This window comes from Vanessa tameamea, chromosome 7, assembly GCF_037043105.1.
Source record: "Vanessa tameamea isolate UH-Manoa-2023 chromosome 7, ilVanTame1 primary haplotype, whole genome shotgun sequence".
NCBI lineage: Eukaryota > Metazoa > Arthropoda > Insecta > Lepidoptera > Nymphalidae > Vanessa > Vanessa tameamea.
The window spans coordinates 8,299,972-8,309,212 of record NC_087315.1 but is presented as its reverse complement, the minus strand read 5'-3'; the positions used below and the strand labels follow the sequence as shown (position 1 = coordinate 8,309,212).

At 30.0% G+C, this 9,241-nt stretch overlaps 1 protein-coding gene across 1 annotated transcript; it reads right to left on the bottom strand.

The window, feature by feature from the left end:
* Positions 1 to 610: 610 nt before the first annotated feature.
* Positions 611 to 5,127, bottom strand: LOC113401288 (serine protease gd-like). The gene is made up of 7 exons (XM_026641133.2): positions 4,832 to 5,127; positions 4,296 to 4,478; positions 3,786 to 4,014; positions 3,034 to 3,146; positions 2,543 to 2,704; positions 1,798 to 1,960; positions 611 to 900 (listed from the first exon to the last, which is right to left on the bottom strand). Exons 1-7 carry the CDS (start codon positions 5,054 to 5,056, stop codon positions 671 to 673), a joined length of 1,305 nt encoding a protein of 434 aa, XP_026496918.2. The 5' UTR covers positions 5,057 to 5,127; the 3' UTR covers positions 611 to 670.
* Positions 5,128 to 9,241: the final 4,114 nt, after the last annotated feature.

The window sequence follows — 9,241 nt, the reverse complement described above, 5'->3', positions numbered from 1 at the left end:
TCCAAATAAAAAGTAGCCTATGTCCTTTCTCAGGCTCTAGACTATCTGTGTACTAAATTTCATTTAAATCGGTCCAGTAGTTTTGGCGTTAAAGCGAGACAGACAGACAGAGTTACTTTCGCATTTATAATATATAATATATTAGTATTAGTATATTATTATATATATATTAGTATTAGTATTAGTATGGAAGTATGGATAGTATGGATTGAAAAGTATTTGCGAATACTTATTAAGAAAAGCACTTTATTGGCAGTTTTATAAATTAATTAAAATGTTATAGACATTTCATTTATTTATTAATATTTATATATTTTAAAAATGATGTAATCCAAATCAACTTAAGACGTTGTCTGCTATATTATAAGCTAAAACTTTGTTCGAAATGGTCTCTGTCTTCTGACATTAGTTGTATGCATATTGTTTTAGATTTTAACTTAATATAACTAACAAATTTGTAGCTTAAGGTTTAAAATTATTTTAAAGTAATAAATGCAAAAGCGGTATTTATTAAAATAATTAGCCAATAAAAACTATTTACAATATACAAAAACAGTTTTATAAAATTCATATACAATTAATTACAGTTCATTGTAATATAAATTAAACCACAATTGTCTTATAAATATGAACATTTTGAGCCTTATGTAATTATTATTTTAAAAAGACCTTATGAAATAATATTATCAGAGTAACGTAGACCAGCGTGATGATATATCCAGCCATAATGGGGTCCCACATCTGTATAAACTACGTAGAGTTTTGGGTCACAGAATGTTTGACCAGTCAATAAGCCGCACTTAGATAATACCCCACGAAGAAACCAACTGATTTTGTGATCGGGCTGCATAGTGGGAACAACGAGCCCACCCCCACTGTCTCCGTTTCGAGGATTAATACCTGAAATCATTTAGTATGCTATTAAATAGATACAATTAAATTTGTTGATAGGGCTTTGTGCAAGCCTGTCTTCGTAGGTACCAACCGCTCATTACATATTCTACCGGTAACAGCTGTGATTTGTATTGTTGTGTTCTGATTTATGGATGAATAAGCCAGTGTAACCACAGAGCACAAGAAATAACATCTCGGTTTCCAAGATTGTTGGCGCAGAAGGGTGGTAATTATTTCATTCAGTACCAATGTCTGTGGGTGGTGGTGACGAGTTACCATCAGTCTTGCCAGTCCAACATCCCATTAGATACCAAAGAAGCTACGTTGTGAAATAAACTCCAAATCTTCTCCTGAAGAGGCAAGAAGGCCTTCGAATGGAACAACTGGTTTATACTTTTTTTATAAGATGAAGATAATTTATACGATCATCTATAGTTGAAACTTATGCGACATTTTTGAGGAGTTACAATCAACATATATTTTTAATAATTATTTAGATAGTCATATAGAATATGTAACAGAACATTGAGAATTTTAAAATTTCACTTCTCATAAAGGATATCCACAAAAAGGGTGCGTGTGTACGATATACATATGTATATGTATATCGTAAGTGATTATAAAACCATTACTTCTCTGCATTCAAAATGAAACACCAAAAAGTAATAATGATATTTATCTGACACGGCGACCATTTTCAACGGAGAACAGCCAAATGTGCATGAATTATTATAGTCCTTACGTGTTCCCACAAACACAGGTACGCCTCTATTCCGTAAAGATATAACAATAAACTTTTATTAAAGGTTATAATAAATATAATAATCGTAATTCAAAAATAAACATATATATGGTAATCTTCGAACTGAATTTATGATTTATTTAATAATGTTATAAACTCACCAGTGTTCGGTCCAAAGCCCGCGCAAATTGTAAATTCATTAAGCAATTTCGAATACAATTTAGGCATATATGCAATGCACGTTGTGTCGTTCTGTATTAACGTGTCCGTCGATCTAAGTGTGTCTGACAGCACGTTCTGTTCCGTTGTCCCAAATCCAGTCACCTGTGTATAATATTATTTGATATATATATTATTATATAAATTACAATATTAAATAAACAACATAAAAAATATTACAATCTCGACATTATTGTAAATAATTGTGAAGGTTTTGATATAACTTTTAATAAGAAGCTATGATGTTTTAATTATAATTTTATAAAGATTATCTAAATATATACTTTAACTTGTTTTTATTATTTGTTTCCGCCCACGCGTATAGAAAATTTCATGAGGATCAGTTGAGTATTTAGGGCGTTTAAGCGTAACAAACAGACAAAATACTTTCACGTTTATATTAGTTAGTATCTTTATAATTAATAGTATTAGATAGTAGTAGTAAGTAAGTGTGAAAACTAATTAAAGCCTGTGGTTAAAACGTCCAAAGTCCTTTAGTCCTATAATATAAATTGGGTCGAGACTTTCCACGAGATAGTTTAATTAATTTACCCATTCAAAACTTTTTATTAATTTTAGTACAGAATAATATTAACTCTTATTATAAAAATAAAGATTATTTAGCAATTTTCATAAAATGTAACTTGTATAGTTCTCATTGTATAGACTATTTATATTAATGTTTACCACAGCTGGCTTGCCAAAAAGCGCAGTTTTGTCGTACACTGGCCCCCAAATACAAATAGGTTGGACGTATTCAGTATAGCGCAGTTTATTTACAACTACAATAGCGAGATCTGAAGTAGCGTGCTCTGTACTGTAGCCCGGATGCAGAATTACTCTCTCAGCCTGGAATAAAACAGTATAAAAGATGGATTAATACAAATGTATGCTAACAATGAAACGAGTTATGTGTTAGGTACTGCGGTGTCGTTGTAAATTAAATTTTATGTTATTACCAGGATTGTAATAAACTATTTATTTTAACATCGGAATTAAACATTAAAAATTAATGATTTGAGATAAGAATGGAATGGAATACAATATAATATTTTTTTATGTAAATTTATATAATGTTATTAAAAAAGTATCTCTAAAAAACACTAAATCGTTTTAAAAATAATCGATTTAAAATAAATGTTTGCATGTAATATTAGTTTGGTATCTCAGAAACTTACTTTCAATGTTTGTCTACCAGTCTCATTCATATTTTTGAGGTTTGCAACACCGGCTTCAATGACAATTCTCTCAGTTTCTATTAAATTCCCTTCTAAGAACATACAATGTCCAGCTAAAATTAAATTTACAATCAACTAACGTAATTACAAAAAATACACATTTAAGACAATAACGAAACTAAGTACATATAAATTTATTTATTGCTTTAATAATAACATATACATTACAATCATTTATCGTAACATTTAACGCTCAACCGACCGTGCACCGTAAGTATCAAATGCCTATTACGAGTTACTAAGGCTTTTATTTTATTTTCGGTAGGCAGACTGCAAACAGGCCAGATGACGGCAAGTCGTAACCACCGTTCAATTATATTGACTCAGTAAGAAATCATTACTATCTGTCACTGAGATGTTATTTCCCTTGTGCCTATAATTATAACTGATTGTTCAATCTTGAAACCAAATCACAATAATACTAAGTATTGCTGTTTGGTGACACAATGTGTAATACTCATCAATTATACCAAGCAAAGTGGTCTTGCACGAAACCTTAACATCCCGTAAATCACAAAGGCTACATTTCATTTATTCATTTAATATAATTTATTTGAGACAGAAATGTATAATATATCGTCGTCCTCAAAATACACTTTTAAATTAAAAATCTTTTCAAAGGATTGTATAAAGGAAACGAGAAATTCAATCGATCAAGGAAATAATTGAATAGCGAAGGAAAACGTCCCCACCGGTTAGAATGGCAGTCCTGGTTATAACGTTTCCTCCACACTGGTAATTCGCTAGATTCGTATTTGGTTTTCTTATCAATATCGCCACATGCCATGGCCAGTCCCCAGACTTAGAATCGGTTCGTATAGAAGTCAATTCTCCGTGTTCTAAGGCTCTCCTACCGCAGTAGTGTCGGTAATCTCTGTCGTTTGCCTTTGTCACATTTAAAGAATTAATCGTTTGAGTGGCCTAAAACACAATTAATCTTTATTTATTTTTATTTTATGTATTGATGTTCAAATAGTTACAGATAAAACAAATATATACATTAAATTAATAATAATATTAGTATAGTTTTGAGCATAAAGCGTAATAACCAAATGCTGTAAATACAGGACGATGATAGAATTTATGTATTAATAAGAGATCCTTTTATTCGAAACCTCTTACTGAAACAATGATAATATTAATTGAATTACTTTAATCTTCATTTAATAATTAAGTTTAAATTAAATAAATATCTCACTTACCTTAACATAATCGTTACAAAGCACCATTTCATTAAGTCTAAAGGTCGACACAACAGGTATTTCGGGGGTAGTACTTCCATTAATTGATGTAAATATGTAATATTTCTTTGGAACATCACCTTTTGGTTTGAATATGAAGTCGTGTGACTTATTTTTAATAATAACAGTTGAATTATGCGAAATCTAAAAAACATTGTATTCGATTATAAAATAGTTTCGTTGTAAAATCATACGGACAATCATTTTATATCTCGTTAAATTAATAAAGCAACGACTTCAGAGAATAAAAGAGAGTTACTCATACATTATACGACTATTGTACTACTAATTATTGTTAGTGTTTGTAGTAATCATTACGATCATATTGCAATTATAATTCCAATAAAAAAATAGCTAAACAACTATTTCCCGTTTGATAGTATAGCAGTCCACTAGCAAAACTTCAACAAAAAAAACATATTCAAAATGAGTTTAACCTTAAACGGTATATTTAAGAAATAGTATAAAATATTATATAAAAATTCAAATTTGGTTACCCCGTGGAGCGACATCTGCTTCTCAAAGGTGATTTCAATCTCCACATTCACTAACTTATGGTATAATTCTAAGTCTATTTCACCGCGCCACAATAAATCCGTTATTTTGTCGAAATGTATCACACCAAGTTCGCACGGTCGGTATCTTGTTAAAACTGGTCCCGTGAGCGCCATAGAATGCACTTGCAAAACGCATAGAGATAGAACTAAATAAAGCGTTTCCATTTCGTTTGATCTATTTTCAAATAGACGAAAAATCGATCACTAAAATGCTTATGATTATACACTAAACACTATCTGCTAGCGAGTTATACGCGAGTAGTTTTATCAGGAATTGACCTTATACAGAGTGTTCTTTTAATATTACAAAATATTTTAAATATCAGTGCAACTATGAACTAGTTCAGATTGGATTTGATATGATGAGCGAACAACTGCTCCTTATAAGTGAAAGTTTTCCTTGACTCATTGGGGTCACACCTTTTTCAATGGAATTTATACATGTATTGTCAAAGTAAATATTATTATATTATTTAATTGGGTTATCGTTGCATCAATTAGTCATAACAACGTATAATTCAGTTAAACAGATGTGATCTGATTACCCACTTGCCTAAAGGAGTGTTGTGTAATTCTCTTTTGTACACCTGCGTCAAACACAATGAATCGATTATTATATATTATTCTTATATACTAAGCATAAGAAAAAAAAAATATTCAAATAGTATTTAATGCGTCTTCTACTTATATTTTTACATTGACGTATTAAAACTAACAATATTTTAAGCCAATATTTAAATATTGAATACAGACAGACAAAAGTTATAGAAATGAACTCAACGGTCCTCTTTATATCATTTAGTCCTATCCTGTTACGTTTATAAATATCTCCCTCCCTTATATACACAGAATTTACAGTTTTACTATATGTATAGATAATATATTATATTATTATTGACATAATATCTGTTACATGTAACACCCTCGGGACCCCTACCCACTCGGTGTCGTCTGGCGCGTTTAACGCAGTACTATTATATTCTTTCAAAACATCTGAAAGAACATAATAGAACTGCCTATTATAGAAATTATTAAAACGTAGAGAACCGGTAACTTTTAACGCTCCTTATAATTTAAACTCATATTTTTTTGATAAAAACCTATAAATATCAACCTTTATAATAAGAACTTAACGAGTATATAAAATTTGGTACTACACTGATTATAATTTAAACATTATATGTGGTTCTGTTGACCCCAATCTACAAGCCTATGTCATGGAAAAACACTTTTTTTGTAAAATGTTTGTAAATATATATACACCTTAAACTTTCGCGATGCACGAATAATAAGACTCGTGATCACTACAGGCGAAAATCAGTTGAACCGTCTCACAAAAGCTTTGATCGCAGTATAATTCCGAATCCATATATACAATCTTATAACGTACAACCTGCTCAAGTATCTCTGTCTGTCTGTTAGACTTTCTCGGCTAAACCTCTGAACCAATGCTGATGAAATTTGGTACAAAAGAAATTTGAACACCAAGGATGGACACAGGCTAATTTTTCTTATCCTTAAATGGGGTAAAGTTATAGATCAGGGGTTGTATGCAAATTCTTTAAAGATTTTCATTACAAACTGAATTCCTCGGTCGATTTCGCGAGTTCAGCTAGTCTTGAATAATATATGAAATTGATTATGGATTCGTGAAATAATGGCGTTTTCTATGTCAATGAAATTGCTATCGGAACTTTGGAAGTATGGATAGAAGTAGTTAAGTTAAATTATAACGTTGTATAAATAAACATATATATTAATCGAGAACTGCACTATTGAATAATGTAGCATACTTAATAAATAGTAATATGTAAATCTTTGTTTATCTTTATTGTAATAGACTATAATCTACTAAATCGCCTAAGATTTTATGGGTATGTGATTATTAAGTAATTATATTTAAAATATTTCTGCTCATAATTTTTCTGAAAACATCATAATCTTTATAAATGATGCATGTTTGTCTTCCATGCATATCTTCATGCGACTGTAATTAAAATTTTGAGAGATATTTTGCATACGCCCAAAAAACAAGATTTTTCTTTTTGTATTTTCACCTTAAATATAAACCTTCTATGTACCTACATTCTGTGCGTAGTTTGTAATACTAAGTAAAAACTAACAACGGAAAATAAATAAAATATATAATCATAAAACAACAACATTCTGTGTTTAGACTTAAAACGCCTAGTGAGTGACCTTATTGGCAACCTTTAATCTTATCTATACAGAAAAAATTGTTTTTATTATGACCATTATTGTAGGTATTTGAACGACTCGAGAACGACAAAATCAAAACAATTTATCAACGGAAAACATTTAATATTCTTCATATATTTATTAAGTCTCAGAAAAATAAAACATTATTTTTATTTGAACAAAAGTACACACATTGTATTTCCATTGAACAAAATACGTGGCCGCTATGTCAAAGCATACCATCCATGCCAATTAAGGGGGAAATATTAGAATAACATTTTTAAGAATTCCAAGTGTGTTTAACATTTTGCTTTGTCTTTCATAACGCTTCACAAACTATGTTGGTAAAAACAACGGTATTTTATTATGAATTAGCATTATCATTCAAATTCCATATATGTAGGTACGTAATATGCGAAAATAATAAACATATAAAAGCCGTATCTATTTACAAAAAAATATTTTTGTTTGATATTAATTTCGAGACAATTTACAAATAATTACGGGCAAAATGTGATGTATGATCAAACAAAAGAGTGTTATTGAATTTATCGTATAATTTTATTAATAATTCTGTTGTGATAATATCTTAAATTCGCTTATATTATTTTAATCATAAATACATTAAAATTTTAATAATAAATTAATAATAATAGCTATTATTATTATTTGTTATTGGATTTATTGCATAATTATATAAATACCAAAACTTAATGATTTAATAAAGAAACAAAAAGACAATAGAAACAATTAACCATGTAAATAAATAGATCATTCCACCCGGAAAATGGGGAGAACTAAGACAAAGTAAATACCTACTTAATGGAATATTACTACTATAAATATTTATGTTATAATAATTTTCGAATACGTATATACCTATTAACAGAAAAACCTATATTACCAGCCCTAATTCCTTTATTGTTTACGAATAATACTTAAATTATAGATAATTTGAATAAAACAACTCTTAAGTTTAAGTTGGTTCTGTTTATTTCGCATCAAAACAATACGCAAAGTGAAGTGAAGTGAAAAAAGTACCATTTTCTTATGATCAAAGCCTTATTCTTTCTTTCCTTGAAAACAAACGATCCTGTTCTTTCTTATATGACAAAGACGAAACTTTCCCAAGTCGACGTCTGGAAATATTTCTCTTGTATAACTTTAATCTCAACTCAGCTTCCGACTTCGAGCATAGTTCTAATCTTCTCTGTAATTATAGCATTCGATCAACATAATTGTTATAAATTATTTTAATACTACGTATAGTTTAAATGAACAAAAAAAAAATTCATTTTTAAGCTTATACTAACTGTGATGACGCATATAATGTTTGTTTAATTTAAATAACAACACATTTATGGAGTTTATGGCTTCGGTGTGAGTACCATTGACGGCGTGAGGTTTATTTATATAATTTTATATAATTATGTATCGTAAACACAAAACATAAGAGAACGACTTGGCTCTATATTTAATACCACTGACTGAATGAAATGAAATAAATAAAAAATTCGGTTCGGAAAAACCGTCGGCTAAAGCTGGTGCCACAGAGTGGTTGTTCTTCTCACGTCAAGGTAATTTTTTTCCAAACCGATGGTAGTATAATTTGACAATTTTCGACCACACACGTAGTTCTCGCCATCGTGTTGAAATCCTCTTATGATTCGTTTTCACTCTGTTGCCTCGTTGGATTAAATGATATCTTGTTCCCCAAGGAGAGCTCCGTCGAGCCGCGAGCAAAGCACAGCACAGGAGTAAAGAAACGATGCCGTAATGTACCCATTACGATTTTAGTGGGTGGATTATATTAAGACCCTTGTCTCGGACTAACCGAAATGAAATAAAAAAAAATCAATTCAATTTATATGCATCCATCACGTAATCATTACATACATCAAAGTACACGTATAAAACAAAATCGCTTACCGCTGTCTGCCTGTCCCTGTGTATGCTTAGGTCTTTAAAATTACACAACCGATTTTGAAGCAGTTTCTTTTAATAGATATAGTGATTCGAGAGGAAGGTTTTATTTTAGAGGTTTCTAATGTGATGTCATATATAAACACATTATTTTGCGCTTACATTGCAAACGCTGGCTGAGCCCTACAAGAAAGATGAAAATAATGTACTACAGTATTGGACACCTTA